This window comes from Telopea speciosissima, chromosome 2 (genome assembly GCF_018873765.1).
Source record: "Telopea speciosissima isolate NSW1024214 ecotype Mountain lineage chromosome 2, Tspe_v1, whole genome shotgun sequence".
Taxonomy (NCBI): domain Eukaryota; kingdom Viridiplantae; phylum Streptophyta; class Magnoliopsida; order Proteales; family Proteaceae; genus Telopea; species Telopea speciosissima.
The window spans coordinates 82336414-82354133 of NC_057917.1; the positions used below are offsets into that span (position 1 = coordinate 82336414).

A 17720-nucleotide genomic window follows, 5' to 3' on the forward strand; every position below is an offset into this window, starting at 1 on the left:
ATGCATTGGGTACTTTTGGGCAATAAATTATTGATGTATTCCCACAATTCTCAAACTACAGCTCTCACAAATGACAATCGCTATGAGCTATCTACCTGTCAAGCTAAAAAAAATAAACAAAAGCATGAGCCAGGGAATGATTTTTATATTTAAAAGATATGTCGTCCCCTACCATTTCTCCATCGCCATATATCGTTTTTCTTCTTCTTCAATTCAGGTGACAAAATGATTTTATCGATTCAAGTTCAAATTCATCAAGTTTATCATTGAGAACCACCACCACCATCCTTTCATGTGACAATTTTATCTGAAACAACTGTTAATGGTTTAAAAATATTGTAAATACCAATTGCGGTGTCGAGTACACCAATAAGGTTTCTTTTATGAATTGAAAGAACTAGCAAACAATAACTATACTCTTAAAACAATAACCGCACCACCAAATTAAGATACCTTGAAGCAGCCTGTAATTTTGACATCAGAAGAACCGATCGCATGTAGAAGTGTGAGAGTAGCACCAAAGTTAATAATTCCATAACTTCCAAGAGTACAGTTATTGTTTGCTAGTCTTCCCTTGGTAGAAGAAAGTTAACAGTCTACCTAACACCTCAATTGATATTCACAATATTTTTTAAGCTACTAACAATTGTTTCAGTTGAAAATATCACATGGAAGGATGATGGTGGTGCTCCATGATGAACTAGATGAATTTGAACTTGAATCGATAAAATCATTTTATCACATGGATTATAGAAGAAGAACAATATATGGAGATGGAGAAATGGTAGGGGACGACATACCTTTTAAATATAAAAATCATTCACTACTCATGCGTTTGTTTATTTTTTCAGTTGTGCAGGAAGATAGCTCATGCACTTGTCATTTGTGACAACTGCAGTTTGAAATTTGTGGCAAGACATGAACGCATGACTCCTAAACATCAAGAGTAAATTATGACTAAATATCAAAGAAACATTTAATTTTAAACAAGAGACGTATGATGGTGGTGGTGGACGAAAGAAGATACGTCTCTCTTAAGCGACTTCAGACTAACACCAAAACAAACATCGTGAAGAAGAAAATACAACTGAAAAATTACCTGCTCCCAAATCCATCTGTTCCTAACCTCTACCGCTAGTGGCCATCCTCATCGACCTTCCTTGCTATTCTATACTTCCAAGAGTTTCTTGGAATAGCCAACGCACACAAGGAAGAAGGTTTTCATTTCTTCTCACTCCCCTTTGTCTCACCTTCAAATACCGGCCGTTCTACGCTTTATCTGCACCGACCCCGATTGCAACCCTGGCCTCAGTCGTCTCAGCTCTCCCTCCCTATCTCCCTCCAGAAAAGGGTTAAGCCTTCGAAGATTCAAGAACCATGAATCGTTAATTAATAAAATATTTCTCCAACGGACAGACAAATCATACGGGTCATTATTTAAAAAGCCGAGCCTTACTGTAGCTCACGTCATGCCTCATGCCTATCAGGATTCAAATTTTCAAAAAGACAAGCTTTCCTCAGTCCTCCCCGCCCAAGGATTTAATGCACGGTATCGGTATCAGTTAATACGAAAATTGATACGGTATTGGATCTGTATCGGTATGAATCAGTCGTATCAGATAAATTTACCCTTGATTCTTCTTTAAAAATGGGTTTTTTGATCATTTTATCTCATGTTTAAACTATGCCATCAATATGATATCGGCACAATATTAAGATCGATCACTTACAAAATCGGTCCGTATCACCTAATATGGGTACGATACAAATACCTCAAACTTTGTCCATGGCATCCACCATCGGGATATGTCATTTATCATGTATTTTATTTGGTTATTTATACGGATCAGATAATCTCCAGTTTGAAAAAGTAATATCTGAATTCTTATCCAAAATCCAATGATTATTCAAATACGGATGTCACTGAAAAAATAAGGATGCAAATCGAATTAGGGTTTTCAGCTATCAATTTACATCTGTAATGCCATTCCAACCCATCCTCTGCATCATTGCAACCTTGCCCCACCCCTTTGGCTAGTCAATCTGCCTCCGATTTGGGGTCCTTCCAAAACCTCAAAGGATCAACTTGGAGTCTGTCTTTTTCAATCTCGGCTTCTTTGTCATCTTATCGGATTGGTTGCGCTTTGCAAAGAGAGGAGAAAAGAGCGGGGTTGCAAGTGGATAAAAGTAATAAAATGTAAAAAACAATAATAAATATAAGGCAAGAGAATGCTACTTTATCTTTGCCCCAGGGCGGCGGCCAATGAAGGTAAGCATACAAGCATTTTGAGAGATGGGATTTCCACCTTTTTATGGAGATGATGGGGTCATTTCACACTTCCTGTGTGTATGTGCAGGGATCACGTGACTAGTTAACGTTCTTTTCCCCCATAAAAATATATGGAGAAATGATTTTCATGGGGATTGTATCCCATCGCATAGGCACATGGGGGAGGCAAGGCTACATGACGCCTCACCTCCCATGAAACACTATAATGATTGCCCTGTTGATCCGTCCGCACATTATCCCATTGGCCTTGGGAATGTCAAAGAAAAAGAGTTCTTGTAATTGAAACTTTTCATCTTATAATGTACAGTGTATTATTTATTGTAAAACGAGTTTCATTGAGTATATTATGGAAAATGCCATTATTCATCCAACGGTAAATATTTAAACTTTATCATATGATGGTCAATAAGCTAGCGTACCTGATTGGAATCAGGTAATACTTCATTTTCCCATACAATATAATTGGTAAAAGTGAAAATTTAATTAGTAAAATAGGGCAATGTTCTCTGCCCGAGAGAGCACGGACCAGGATCCTTTGCAGTACCGGCAAGGTGGCGGTGCACATCCGATGACACAACAGAGGCTAAGTGGCACACATGGCCTCTACTGTGCCACCGGATGTGCACCGCTGCCCCATCGGTACTACAGAAGATTTTAATACAGAGAGCATGGGGCACAGGCTGCTTTCAGAGTTCAGACACATGGGGCAGGATGAGACAGTCATTTTGGTCATTCAGGAGGCGGGGAGATCATTTTGCCCATCCCCCTGTGTTTGTGCAAAGAGTGCAAAGAGCAATTGATAACTATCTTTTCTCTTCGGCAAAAGAAGTCCGACTTCCTCAATTAAGCCAAAGACGTCAAACTTCAATTCTAAAACCATCTCCCCCGATACATAACATTCACCTTTTTTTTTTTTTTTTTTTGTAAATTATGTCCAAAGGAGAGAAAGCATTCAAGTCATTATATTATACAGAAGCAATGAAGGCGTTCGGGTGGAAGCCTCGAAGAGTGACTTGCTGGCCTAGTTTGAAGAGGTGGATACCAGTTAAGAACTTGTATTGGGGAGGTTTTTCTCCGTTGGGCTCCTAATGGTATCCAATCCAGTAGCTGTTACAGTTTGATGGATTTTGAATGGCCGTGATTATTTGATAGAGTTGGATGGATCAAAGGGTCGTGATTACTTGATAGAGTTGCATTGATCGAATCGATTATTATAATCAAATAATTGTTAAGAGTTGGAAGGACTAACAGCTCAAATTATTTGATGATGAAATTGAGGGCTCATAAAAATGCAAATTCAGCCTTCTGTTACTACTTCTGTTCATCTACTCACAGATTATTTCACAATTAGACTCTCAATAGCGAAGAAACATTTATATTGCAAAATTTTCATGGCAACTCCACATGCAAAGGTAATAGTAGCAATACAATTTGAAATGCAGAGACCCAGAATGTTCTCTGAGCAAACGCCATAAAGGAGGGAGTACCAATAAACTACTAGAGACATGTTCTCGAGAGAAAGACAATGTAAAAGACCAAATTGATTAGCTTACTTGATCACAGAAATTTGAAGTAGCCTCTTTTCAAGGACAAAAACCTCTCTTAGAACATCTGAAATCAAAACTGTTAATATTACAAAAAGAAAATATTCGGATCAATTTAAACCTGTCAAATCCTACAATAAAGCTCTACTAGAGGAAAGAAATTTCATCAGTGGTGTATCATAGTCATATATTGTGCTTCCTCCTGATCTTCACCTTAACAAGATGCTTGCCTGTATCATGGTTATATATTGTGCTTCCTCCTGATCTTCCCCTTTCCATGATGCTTGCCTTTATGCATCTTCGATTTCTTTTTCCACTTCTTCCCTACACCACCAATAGGTTTTAAAGAGCCCAAGTTCCGATTATTTGTGTCTCCCCCATCAGCCATCTCCACATCTGTTGAAAGAAAGGTAAACACGGTTTCAACAAAAAAAATGGCAGGTCTACGATTGTTGTGCCTCAAAAGGGATGGAAGCTAGAAAGTACACCAATATTACTTGCACTTTTGACATGATATTGCTAGTAAATCAGCTAACACTATATGAGAATCTTTTGTATGGAAAACACATTAGATTAAACATGTCAAAAAATTCAACATTTTCTCTGGTGATTTAGAGTTGAAGCTCCTACAGTGAATAAAAGGTAACTAGAATAATCCAATATTATAATAATTCTTAAGTGGACAAAACCTCAGATTGAGCAATGCAGATGATCGCTGTCCTCCTATTTAGTATGCAAATTTCTTCAAAAAATAATTAAGCTGAGATAGTGAAACGGAAAGTTAGGCAAGTCCATGATCCATCCACAGTTCAAGGTGTTGGTACAGTGGTACCCGATACTGATACCTGACTGATGCGATAATAGTGTATTGGTCCGTAGTGAGGGCAGGCAAAATGGTCGAAAAAGTGGCCTCTTTTTTCTTCAAAAATTGAGTGAAAAACTGTCTGATACAGTCCATATCAGGCGATCTGTATCAGTATAGGTATCGGTATCGGCTGTACCAGGACCGATAACAACTCCAATTACCGTGATTTAAAAGTTAAAACCATGCTTCCATCAGTGCAACTTACACACATAATATACCAGGGAAAAAAAACCACAATTTTGACTAATCATAGAAACATAATAAACTAATTAAAAGAGATTAGTCAGGACCGGATTAAGAATCAACACCAAGTAAGAATCAACAGAATCATCTATCTTGATCATAAGTGCCTAGGATAATGGAAATTTAGATTCAGGAGAAAAAGAAAGAGAGCCTCCTTGTCTACAAATATTCGAACAGCCCCTACTGCATTAAGATTTTCCTGTCAGCTCACTACCAAATTTAGCTTAATTCTTCCCCTTGTTGGAGGAGACAACAAGGAGAAGGTTTATCTTGTCTTTGCACCACATTTCAAAAAGTAGATTACTAACCTTTATGGGCTATCCATTTCAAACACAGTTAGACAAAAACCATTATTAATAAAATGATGGACACTGAACAAGTTAACAACCTCTACTTTCTTCAACATAACACCTACTAAGAAAGAAGAATCCTTGCATTGCTAAAGCAAACTAGAACATGTATCCTATGTGAATTGACCATCCACACAAATGTTATCAGCCTCAAGGGTCAAGTCAAAAGTAAACCTACTGGACTCCAAGGTTTAAGTAATTGCAAAGGCAGCATATTCTCATAGGAGTTGTGTATATAGTTTTCACAAATTGATCTCTTTGTTCAATTCTAGATTCTCAATTCTACAAATCCGGATTTTGTTCTCTGCTATTCCCAAGCATAAAGTAATTCTGAACTTGCAATTTTTCGTCAAAATTCTGTTTTGTTCTTCCATTCCACAATTAAGCAAGTTCTTTTCTGCTATTTTAGTTCAGCTACTTACATGTTGAGTTAGTCCAATCAGATTTGGAATGGGATACTCTATTGGATTTTACTTTGATTAGCTATTTCAATTACAATTTCTCAATCCTATTAGGACTAGGATTCCTCACATCAGATCCCATTTGGACTAGGGGTTTTTTGTTAGAAAAAGTTTCGTACTCATCGAGTCCTACCTAGACTATGATTCTTCCAAGAGACTCCTAGTGTGACCGAGATTCCCAACTTTAGTGCAACTAAAAGTATTTCCCACACTTCCCTTAAATGAGAGAGAGAAGATGGTTACCTGAAATGGATACCCTACAAATAAACAATAAAGGTAAACTGAACGAGGAGTATACCAAAAACATAGAAAAATAAAATGAGAAACGCAAAGAGAGGACCACAACAGAATTGACTTGCATCTAGGCCTTAACCCATCACAAGGAAGGCCCTTAGTGATACCTTCACCTTATGAGAAGAGCCATATTTTTTATTCTGAAAACATTTCTTTTCAATGGAAAATGAGGCTGCCAATATCCGGACTGGGCAGATCAGGTTTGTATCTAGGACCTTACCCCTCCTGTTTAGGCCCTCTTCTGTTGTTGTTGTTGTCATTACTTAAATAGATCTGTATTGCTTAGGCCCGTTTGTTTAGAGGGATTTATGGGGTGGGAGAGTTGCTAAGGTGGGGCCCATGTGTTGGTGGGTGACCAACAGGGGTGGGAAAATGAAAACCCGGAATGGGATTTCCAAACTTTCCCTATTCTATGTCCGTATGCTTAAAATCGGGAGGGGGAATACTCTGGAGACCTCATCTTCTCCATTGTTTCAGAAAAGGGTTTTGAGAGATGGGCGACAGCGATGGGAGATGCACAGTGAGGGTGTGGATGGGCGAGGCATTGAGTTAATTTGAATCCCAGGAGGTGGCTGTGCGGCTGGGTGAAAGGTGATTGAGGTGGTGAAGTCTGGAGGATGTTTAATGCAAAAGTCAACCTCGAACCAGGGAAACCAGTGGGAGATCGATTGCAGCAGGATCAATACAATGAAAGGAACAGAAGCAGGGTTCAAGACTGAGGTCTAGTGGGCTCCTTAGGGGCCTGAAGCAGTCCTCCAAGTATCACTCTGATTGGGAGGAAGAGTGCTGAGATCAAGACCTTCGAATCAGCAGCAGCAGTGAATAGGGAACTGATGCAGCCAAAGTGTTGAAGGATCTCTCAGCAGCAGCAATCAGTGTATGAGAGAAGTCTTCAGCCTTGAATATTGTTCACCAGCAACAGCAGATTCAGTTGTTGTTAGGATGCTCTCTAGGTCTTTGCAGATGTAGTAGCAAGTAGCAGCACTTGATTGCAAACACACAACAGCAGGAACAGTAGGGAATCAAATAAGAGAAGAAGTAGAAGATGGGAGAAGAAGGGGAAAGGGATAAGGAGATTCAGCTCTCTCAGCCCTAGGGATTCGGCTCTCTTAGCCCTTCATCCTCACAATAGGACAAAATATCTTTGCCAAAGCAATAATATCAATCTTCATTAATTAATCTGTTTGGCTTCTAAAAGCCTTAAATATAAATAGGTAGCAATGACTTGCTCCTCAAGTAACAAAAATTAGAAAGTTTTAACTTTGACAAGTCCTAAAATTAAAAACTATAAAAATAGAAACAATAAAATAGCAAGTCTCTGATAAGGCTGAGACTTGGATTACAAGCAATGAAACCAAAATAGAAATTTCTAAATAAAAGCTAAGCAACTAAAATAGAAACTTTAATTTAGAAATAAAAAACTAACAAAATAGAAACTAGGTCTGTGCCAAAATAGAAACTGAATTATAACAGCTTCTAATAGAATATTCCACCAGCATCCAGCACCTAATCTTCACACCAGCAGTCCATATCAACCCCAGTTCACTGTTCACGTGAACAGTATTTATTATTATTTTTTTTTAATTCTATCTGATTTCTTCATGCTTCGATCTACATCAATGTTGAGGTTGAAAGCAACTCTTTTATATTCTTCTGAATTTACACGGTCCTCATGAATCGTTGCTAGGTTGCTGTTAGGTCAGTTAAAAGCTAGTCTTAATGAATCTATACTCTGTTGTAGGGAAGTTCTAAGAGAAAGGGCATCTGGAGGAATAGATGCTGAATCATGTAAAACTGAAATTGGAAATTGAAGTTGAGGTCGCAGGGATAAGGTGAATTACAGGGGAGTAGGGGGAGGGGGGGAGCACTGAGATTCAATCAGAGAGAGGGAGAGAGGAGGGGGGGGGGCACTCAAGAAGAGATCAATTTTATTTTTCTTTTACTTTTTTGGATACTGGTTTGGTGTCTGTAAACACCAGCAGTACATTAAGGCGGTAGACAGTGTTGATGCGCAGGGGCTAATAACAGGGGAGGAGCACTGAGATTTAATGAGAGAGAGACAGAGAGAGGGCTCAAGAAGAGAGATTTTTTTTTTTTTGGGATACAGGTTAGGTGTTTGTAAACACCAGAAAGCGATTAAGGAGGTAGGCGCTGTGTTGATGCTCAGGGGCTAATAACAGGGTTGATAGTTGATGTGGGCTAAAGCAGGGCTTGCGATGGTGATGGAGAAGCGGGGCTTGTGAGTATGCTAAGGGGGAGCTGCTACGGCAAGGGAGCTGAGTTGCAGGAGGAAGGAAGAAGACCATTGCAACTTTCCCTGGCAATTAGGCAAAGTCCCTCCGAATATGTATCACTTTGTGAGGGGGTGGGGTGGGAGAAATCGTGTGCCACCTCAGCCAACAGGAAAATATGACAACTTTTCTGTTGTCTACCCAAAATCCCACCCCAGTCAAACAAACAAGTGAAACAACCCTAAATCCCATGATTTTGAGGAAAAGTTGACAACTTTTCCACCCCACCAAAACCCCTCTAAACAAACGGGGCCTTACTGTTTTGTTATCTAACCCCACAACCACCCCACCCCCACCCCCACCCCCACCCCCACCCCCTAAAAAAAGGGAGTGACCTAAAGCTAGAAATTCTTTTTTGTTCTCTCACAATGGAAAAGATCCTGAAGGTCAGGAACACCAACTAGGTCTCACTATCCCCTTCTTGGCCATGAGATCAGCCAATATCATTTGCTGACCTTGACTTCCGAAGGAAAAAAGTACCTATTAAAAAATTGAAATAAGTTTGCAGAATATATTTGATACTAAACTGAAATATGTTTGTAGAAAGTAGAGAACTTTGTAGCCATTTTCTGGGTGTGGAGCAGAAGGATGATGAACATAAATAAACAGAACAGCAAAAGCAATCAAAAAATAAAAGAACATAGAAGGCATTATTCCATTACAGAAAACATCATAGTATTCGAACCCAAATTGAAATGGAATATAAAGAATAATCACAGTACCCATGCTTGCATTCGAAGTGGTGGCAATTTCCATCTTAGGGCTGTTGCTGTTGATGGGACGTACAGGGAGCTTCGGAGCGGCTAGAGCTGCTTCTTGAGCAGCAAGCTTTGCAACTTCTTTTTTTTCATAGAAAGGCTCTACTATCTCTCTTCTGAGAGTCCTCAATCTCTTTTCCCTCTTCGATCTCATTGACTTTGCCATTGTTGAACTCCTTCACCACTGCAGTTCAGATTTCAATTAATTGTAACTATACTAAAAGTTGGACATCATGAAAACTCAACTAAACTCAGCTAAAACTTATCCCAACTTACCTTGGTTGCTACACAAATCATGTTTCACATAAGGAAACAAAATTAACAGGGGAGAGTTAACCCTGAACATGTAAAGGAAATTTTGGGTTTTGAAAAGCCATAGTGTAGAAAACAAAAACCTAAAACAATGCAGACAAACGAATGAAAATCGCAAACACACAATCACACAACGCACACAAAGAGTTACGTGGTTCGGCAAGATTGAACATGTCCACGGTGAGTATGAGATCTGCTTCACTATCAATGGAGAATAGGGTTACAGCCGCTCATCCTCACACCTCTCTCAGATTTATTATAGAGAAAAAAAAACCTCTAGATACAAATTTATAGCAAAACCCTATGTAGGTAGTTTACCGAAATACCCATATAGCCCTACAGTCTCTGAACAGCCCTTCGGAATCAGCCCACAAATATAATATTGAGCTCTTGCATTTACAATCCTAAATCAAGGTGCATAAGAAAAAACTATCTTGAAATAACTTCTGAATATCTTAGAAACATACTACAGTTTGGGAATAGTAGAAAATGTAGCATAACAACTGCTGGATGGACACTACTCAGTGTTGACTTTCATAACATGGTGCATCAAATGGGCAAGGAATGATTTATCAAGAGTCTACTTGTAAATTATTGACATTGTGCATGTAAAGTTCATTGTAGAGTGGAGGACCTCAAGAAGAGAAAATGTTGGGGACTAGGGTGATCATTTTACTGGAAGCTAATAAACTCTTAAGAGACACACTTTTTATTAAAAAAAATTAGCAAGTTGGTCAAAATATTGTTCCTTGCCATGTTACACGCTTCAATAGTGTTAAAAGAAATTGCTACATGAGGTCAAACTTGGCACAGAACAAGACATAGCCGATGGTATATGCCCTCAGAATCATTGAAGTAAACCCAGCATTTCCTACCCAAAAAGGCATATCTGGATATTCAGGATGGCATTGATCAATTCAACGAGTCATATCCAGACTTCTCTTTGTATTCCTTTTCTAATCAGCGATTTTTTTCTGGAAACTAAGCGCCTATTTCCATCATGTTTCTGAGCATCTACATAGAATCATGATAATCACCAATAGTCTCCACATGAACAAGATCCATCTTTGAAACAGTGGAATCGGTTAACATCTCTCACAATGATCTCTCGACCATAGATTCTCGATATGAACTTAGCGGTAGTGTGACAGTCGCCACAGATGCGAAGATTCTTTGTCACTCGAAGAATTGTTCCAGGTGTGGTGTTAAGAAGCCCAAAAGCTATGGCCAGCTTCTCACTATGTGTATTGAGGCTTTGTTCTTTCTCCTCTTCACTAACATCGTGCAGCACAAAACTAGTATCTGGCATATATCCTGCTGCCTTGATCTGGTTAGGCAAGGCTTCCAACAGCATGTAAATTTCTTTTGTCTGTGGGTGTGACGTGTCTCCGCCAAGAAATAAATAGGCTTTTCCATTGATCTCAATCCAACTACATCCAGGGTTCTTCTTCATACCTTGATTCTTCAAAAGAGCTCTCAAATTGTTCACCTCTTCCCACCTCCCAACTTCAGCATACATGTTTGAAAGCAGAACATAATTTCCACTATTCTCTGGCTCCAACACAAACAGTTCCTTGGCTGCAATCTCCCCAATTTCCAAGTTTTTATGTGTTCGGCAAGCAGCTAGCAAGGCTCCCCATATGCTCGGACCAGCTTTCATTGGCATTCGATCAATGAGTTCCTTTGCTTCCACCAGATGCCCAGCCCGACCAAAAAGATCCACAACACAAGCATAGTGCTCCAATTTTGGCTCAACAGAATAAACAATAGTCATATAATTGAAGTACTTCAAGCCTACATCAACAAGACCTGAATGGCTGCAACCGGATAACAGACCTGTGAATGTAATAGAATCAGGCTGAACCCCTGCTCTTATCATGCTCTCAAAAGTCGAAATGGATTCCAAGCCATATCCATGAGATGCATAAGCAGTTATCATGGTGTTCCAAGCAACCAAACTCTTTTCATTCTCAGGTATCCTATCAAAAGAGCTACGTGCATCAACAAGGCTTCCACATTTAGCATACATTGCAACGAGTGCAGTCTGCACAGAAGGATTCTGTTCCAAACCAATCCCACATGCATAATTATGTATCCTTCTCCCTTGCTCAAGAGCAGCCGAGTGGGTACAAGCAGGGAGGACGCTCATGATAGTTACCCAATTGGGCTTTATTTCCGAATCGTCCCTCTGCATTTCTTCAAACAAACCCAATGCCCGGTCTGCAAGCCCATTCTGGGTATATCCAGATATCATGGCTGTCCAAGAAACAATGTTTCTCTTTGGCATCCAATAAAATAATGCCTCAGCAACATCAATCACTCCATTTTTCATATAACCTGCAATAAGAGCATTCCAAGACGAAATATCTCGAACAGGCATTCTATCAAACAGTTGATTAGCATCCCTTATTTCACCACATTTTACGTACATATCAATTAATGAAGTCCCAACATACAAATCATACTCCAAACCACTCCTTAAACTCTGCCCATGAACACATTTCCCAATTCGAAGAAGCGACAAATCCGCACAAGACTTGAGGACAAAGGGAAAGGTGAAGTAGTCTGGTTGAAGGCCTATACAGAGCATCTGAAGGTAGGTGATGAGTGTCCTCTCGGGGTACCCAGATCGAGAATACCCACGAATGATCGAGTTATACAAAAGCAATGAAGGACTTCGAATTTGATTGAAGAGTGCAACAGCTGAATCAATATCACCGGAGCTGGCATACATTGCAACCATCTTTGCACCGAGGAAGGCGTTCGGGTGGAAGCCTCGAAGAGTCATGTGGGCATGGACTTGCTGGCCTAGTTTGAGGAGGTGGGTACCAGTTAAGAACTGGAAAATTGGTACGTAGGATAGCAATTGAGGAGGGTTTTCTCCGATGGGCTCCAAAAGGGAGAGCAACTGTGCATCTTGGGTACTCCAATTCCATTTAGATGGTGTTTCGATTTGCAGTGAAAGGAAGCGAGAATAAATGAGAGAGGAAATGGAGGAATAGAAAGGGCTGGTTTCCTTTCTCCTAAGGCTCACTGCCAATCGGTGTAAACAAAAATTGCATTTCCCCTTCCCGCTTAGTTGGTGGGAGGGTATGCCATGCATGACGATGATGATACTAGTAACTGGTTTCGGTATTATTATTATAGGAAAATTATCAGATTACCAAAATATGGGTTTCAACTTTGTATGGAAGTTGAAAGTCCATCCTGATTCAAAGAGTTTTTGGCAAAATTTCTAAATGGGGGACTTGCTACCAAGGACCAGTTAGGGGCCTTCATAAACCTTGATGATACCTGCTCCCTCTGCTTTAATGCATCTGAATCTTTTTGACATTTATTTTTCTCCCATCCTAATTCTATACACATATTTGCAGCTGGACGTCTTGGCCTTCCTACAGACAATATCTCCCCTACCTCTTCTCCCTTTCGATCTTATTGCCTTCACCATTGTTAAACACCTTCACCACTGCACGTCAGATTTCAACTATATGTAACCATACTAAAAGTTGGACATCATGAAATCAACTTAACTAAACTCAGCTAAAACTTCCCCAAACTTATTTGGGATGCTACTAGTATCAAGTTTGGCATAAAGGGAACAAAATTTACACGAGAGAGTTAATCCTGAACATGTAAAGGATATTTTGCGTTTTGAGATGCCATAAAATATAGATAAGAGCAGCCATTGAAAGCCAGAAACAGTCTAAAGACTGAAGGCCGTGTACAAGTTCGAAACCAAGAGGGCACAACAGCATCAGGCCGTAGACCAGCATTCATAAATTACAAAACTAGGGTCTGGATTATGATATCTAAGAGCCTTTCATCGCATGGGTTCTTCATGTATAAGTTCTATAATCAGGCACTAAAAAGGCCTGCCAGTATAAGATAGATCTACTATCAACCGGCTGCACTATGAGTAAAAGGTGGGTGCATAGACTGATAGAAGATACATAGTGAAGATGGGGATTGCACTTTGATAAACAAACGTATAAGTAACCATATGAGAGCATCAGTTTAACAGTTAAACAAAATAAAACAAACATAGAAAACAGAGTAAACATTGATCATAACCATTAGTTAAGAAATATGGAAGCTACGACGAAGTGAGAGCACTGTAACTACTATCTAAAACCCCAAATCGAAGAAACGATAAACCCCCAACACCAACATATCCTCCCCCCCCGCCCCCTCAAAAAAAAAAAAAAAACAAAAGAGTAAAGAGTGTACAATAAGACCATTCAAAATTTTAAAACCCCAAAACCATAAACTCCCAAAGGGAATCACTGATTAAATGATAATGCCAAAGATTCATGAACCAAAACTCCAAATCCATAAAAAATCTGTCGGAGAATTACCTTGTAGAAAAAAGAGAGACTCGAACAGAGAGAGAGAGAAGCAGTAAGTAATCAAAGGCCGGCGGTGCCCTTCGGAGTGAGACTTGGGAGACTTGTTTTGTGGAGACACTAGAGGAGACGATGACGAAAAGATGAAAGAGAGGAGTTGATGTTTGCAGCGATTAGGTTATGAGCATCAGACGGTTTGACCGGTTTGGACTTGGAGCCAAGGCCAGCGCAAGACGAAGCCCACTACGACCTTGGGATTTAGACTTTTAGAACGCTCAGAGTGAGCCCAACTGAGCAGAACCTTTCAAGCTCACAATTGGGTTGGGAGCCTTATAGGGCTGGCCGGCTGGGCTTAGGCTTCTTGGATTGATTAAGTTTTTGGGAGAAGGATAGGTATGCTAGTGGGGATCATTATCCGCTGTTGTATTCATCTAGCTCTAAGGGAGGAAGACACATAGGATGCTAGCATACGGGTGGAAGAGAAAGATAGACACATGGGGTGTTAGTATACGGTATATCACTAGCATATCCAGCCTTTTCCCAATCTTTTACTTTTGAAAGGATAGAACCCAAACGTGGGCTAAGGGTATTCTAGACCGAACTGGAAATGGACAGGAACTTGCCCACCAAGAATTGAAACCGATCCACTCATTAAGTTATTGGTCCGTTTATGAATCCAAATTTCGGAACTGAATAGTGAGTGGAACATGCCGATTTTGGGGACGGGTCTCCCAATGGTTCCAAAATCGAAAAATCAATTTGGAACCGACTGGAATCTAGAACCATTACGACTTGCTTAAAACTTGCATAATAATCATATATTTGGTGTTGGTGATTTGGATTTTGGATTTATTGGTATGCTTAGTTTCTACTGTGGAGCTCTACTTTTTTTCTCCTACACACATAGCTCGTGTGCGGTTCATGATTTATGCTAATATCATCATCAAATTTATACCCTTCATATCACATACTTCTCTTTGTATTCCTTTTCTAATATGCAAGTTGTTTCAGGAAACTAAGCACATGATTTAAAGTATCATGTCGTATCGTATTATATCGTATCGATGGATATGTGTCGATATCGATCAGTGTCGATATGATATATGCCGATATGTATCTTCTTTTTTTTTTTAAATAATGTATCGACTGTATCGATATGTATTGATCGATAAGAGTCAACACGATATGATACGATTGATACGTATCAATACACTCGATATGTATCAATACACTCGATTTGTTTGGTTTTTTTAAATATATGAGAAAATTACTTGGACACCCCCTATACTATGACCATTTTGCTTACGATTACCAATGTTTGAAACAATTACTTGACAACCCCCAAAACCTGATAGTGTTTAATTGGAAATATCCATTTTACCCTTATAACCATTTCTATTGAAACTTACTAAGTGTAAATTACACATTTGCCCTTTACATGTTTTAACCTTGAAAAACCCTAAATACCCCAAAATGAGGATGTTGCAGTCGTCGGAGAAGAAGCAACCATAGGTCACCGTGTATCAATTTGCAGCCTCAAAGCTTGGAAAATTGGTGAAGTCATGTGCAGACATCTGAGCTCATCACATGGCACTTTGTGCTCAAACATCCATGGAAATAACTACTGGAATGAAAAAAAAACAATTAAAAATTATCCAATCTTCTGCAATTGACGAACTATCCAATTTTCTGCAAATCCAAGGAACCCATCTTTCAAATCCTTGAAAGGAGGAGGAGGAGGAAGAAGAAGAAGAAGAGGGGGTAAATATGTCACTTTACTACACCTTAAGGGTAGTTTAGGTATTTACAAAATATTTTAACCCATGGTAACGGTGACTAACTGACGGACATGGCTACTTGAAAGAAATGGTAAACTACAGGGGGTGTTTAAGTAATTGTTTCAAACGTTGGGGAGACTAAGAAATTAGGCCATACTATAGGGGGTGTCTAAGTAATTTTCTCTAAATATATCGATACGTACCAATATGTATCGATACATATGCTTTTTTCACATTTTACAACAAACACGAACCAGAACCCCCAAAACCCCTTTCCCCCAAAGAGATTTGTTCTTTCTGCTTCACGAACTAAATCTCTACTTTTTCTCCCTTCGAGTCGCGCCACAAAATATGTCAAGTCAAGTCAGATCCACATCGCACTCAAATCCTTGGAATACACGACATACTCAACACTTGAATGGAAAAGTAGGTTTTTTCAAAAAACTTGATCTTTTGCTTCAAATCTTGCATTTTCATTCTTTTTTTTGTTGCTATAATTCAAGGAGAATAGGTTCAACTAACTATTAGATGCATGCTTTGTATACATTTGCAAAGATTTGAACTCAAATCCACCATTTTTCATCCAAAATCGAAAATGGCTGCCTAAAGGGTCAATATAGTGCTTATGTACGGTCAATATACAATATCATTCTAGTTGCTCTTATTCTTGAAGACCTTTATAGATATGAGTTTGATCCACCCCGACATTCTTTATGGCAATAGAGTGACTCTGCATGTAAAAAATCTCATCTTTTATAACAATTTCAAAGTGCCGCATTTGTCTGGTTATACATTATTCACAACTCTTAGTGTCTATACATGATATATGACATATATTGCTTGTTTATATTGTTTTTTATGTCCAAAAGTGTATTTTCATGTATATTTTGATCATTTTCATGCGTTTTTGCACCGATTGATATATATCTGCGATATGATATGATACGATACGATATGTCTCTTAAAATTGCCCGATCAATACGATACCCGATACCGATACTTTAAACCTTGACTAAGCACTTAATTCCATCATGTTTCCGAGCAACTGCATAGAACCATGGTAATCACCAATTGACTCCACATGAACAAGAGCAATCTTTGAAATAGTGGAATTGGTTGACATCTCTCACAATGATCTCTCGACCATAGATTCTCGACATGAACTTTGCGGTAGTGTGATAGTCTCACAGATGGGAAGGTTCTTTGTCACTCAAAGAATTGTTCCAGGGCTAGTGTTAAGAAGCCCAAAAGCAATGGCCAGATTCTCACTATGTGTACTGAGGCATTGTTCTTTCTCCTCTTCACTAACATCAGACATCACAAAATTAGTATATGACATATATCATGTTGCCTTGATCTGCTTAAGCAAGGCTTCCAACAGCATATAAATTTCCATTGCCTGTGTGTGTGACTTGTTTCTCCGCCAAAAAATTGATGGGCTTTTCCATTGATCTCAATCCAACTACATCCAGGGTTCTTCTTCACACCTTGATTCTTCAAAAGAGTTCTCAAATTGTTCACCTCTTCCCACCTCCCAACTTCAGCATACATGTTTGAAAGCAGAACATAATTCCCATTGTTCTTTGGCTCCAACACAAACAGTTCCTTGGCTGCAATCTTCCCAAGTTCGAAGTTCTTACGTGTTTGGCAAGCAACTAGCAAGGCTTCCCATATGCTTGGACCAGCTTTCATTGGCATTCGATCAACGAGTTCCTTTGCCTCCATCAGATGCTCAACCAGGCCAAAAAAGAGGAAGTGATCTAAAGATAGAAATTCTTTTTTGTCCTCTCACAATGGAAAGAGCCTGAAGGTCTGGAACATCAACTAGGTCTCACTATCCCCTTCTTGGCCATGAGATCACAATATCATTTGCTGATCTTGATTTCTGATGGAAAAAGAAGTTTACCTATTCCTAAATTGAAAAGTTTGCAGAATATATTTAATACTAAACTGAAATATTGTAGAAAGTGGAGAACTAAGTAGCCATTTTCTTTGTGTGGAAGCAGAAGAATGATGGACACAAATAAACAGAACAGCAAAAGCAATCAAAAAACAAAAGAAAATATATACATCATTTCATTGCAGAAAACATCATAGTATCTGTTCCCAAATTCAAATGGAATATACAGAATACTCACAGTACCATGCTTGCATTGGAAGTGGTGGAGATTTCCATCTTAGTGCTGTTCCT

The 17720-nt window shown here is 39.2% G+C and overlaps 3 protein-coding genes across 3 annotated transcripts; all 3 read right to left on the minus strand.

The window, feature by feature from the left end:
• Positions 1-4057: 4057 nt before the first annotated feature.
• Positions 4058-13820, minus strand: LOC122652469. The gene is made up of 3 exons (XM_043846213.1): positions 13764-13820; positions 9061-9280; positions 4058-4230 (listed from the first exon to the last, which is right to left on the minus strand). Exons 2-3 carry the CDS (start codon positions 9260-9262, stop codon positions 4076-4078), a joined length of 357 nt encoding a protein of 118 aa, XP_043702148.1. The 5' UTR covers positions 9263-9280; positions 13764-13820; the 3' UTR covers positions 4058-4075.
• LOC122652468 (pentatricopeptide repeat-containing protein ELI1, chloroplastic-like) lies at positions 10386-12544 on the minus strand. Its single transcript, XM_043846212.1, has one exon. The coding sequence runs from the start codon at positions 12509-12511 to the stop codon at positions 10442-10444; it is 2070 nt and encodes a 689-aa protein (XP_043702147.1). The 5' UTR covers positions 12512-12544; the 3' UTR covers positions 10386-10441.
• Positions 13821-16739: 2919 nt separating the features above from the next.
• On the minus strand, positions 16740-17254 carry LOC122651228 (pentatricopeptide repeat-containing protein At1g20230-like). The gene is made up of 2 exons (XM_043844533.1): positions 16929-17254; positions 16740-16833 (listed from the first exon to the last, which is right to left on the minus strand). The coding sequence occupies exons 1-2, from the start codon at positions 17252-17254 to the stop codon at positions 16740-16742; spliced, it is 420 nt and encodes a 139-aa protein (XP_043700468.1).
• Between the last annotated feature and the right edge of the window lie 466 nt (positions 17255-17720).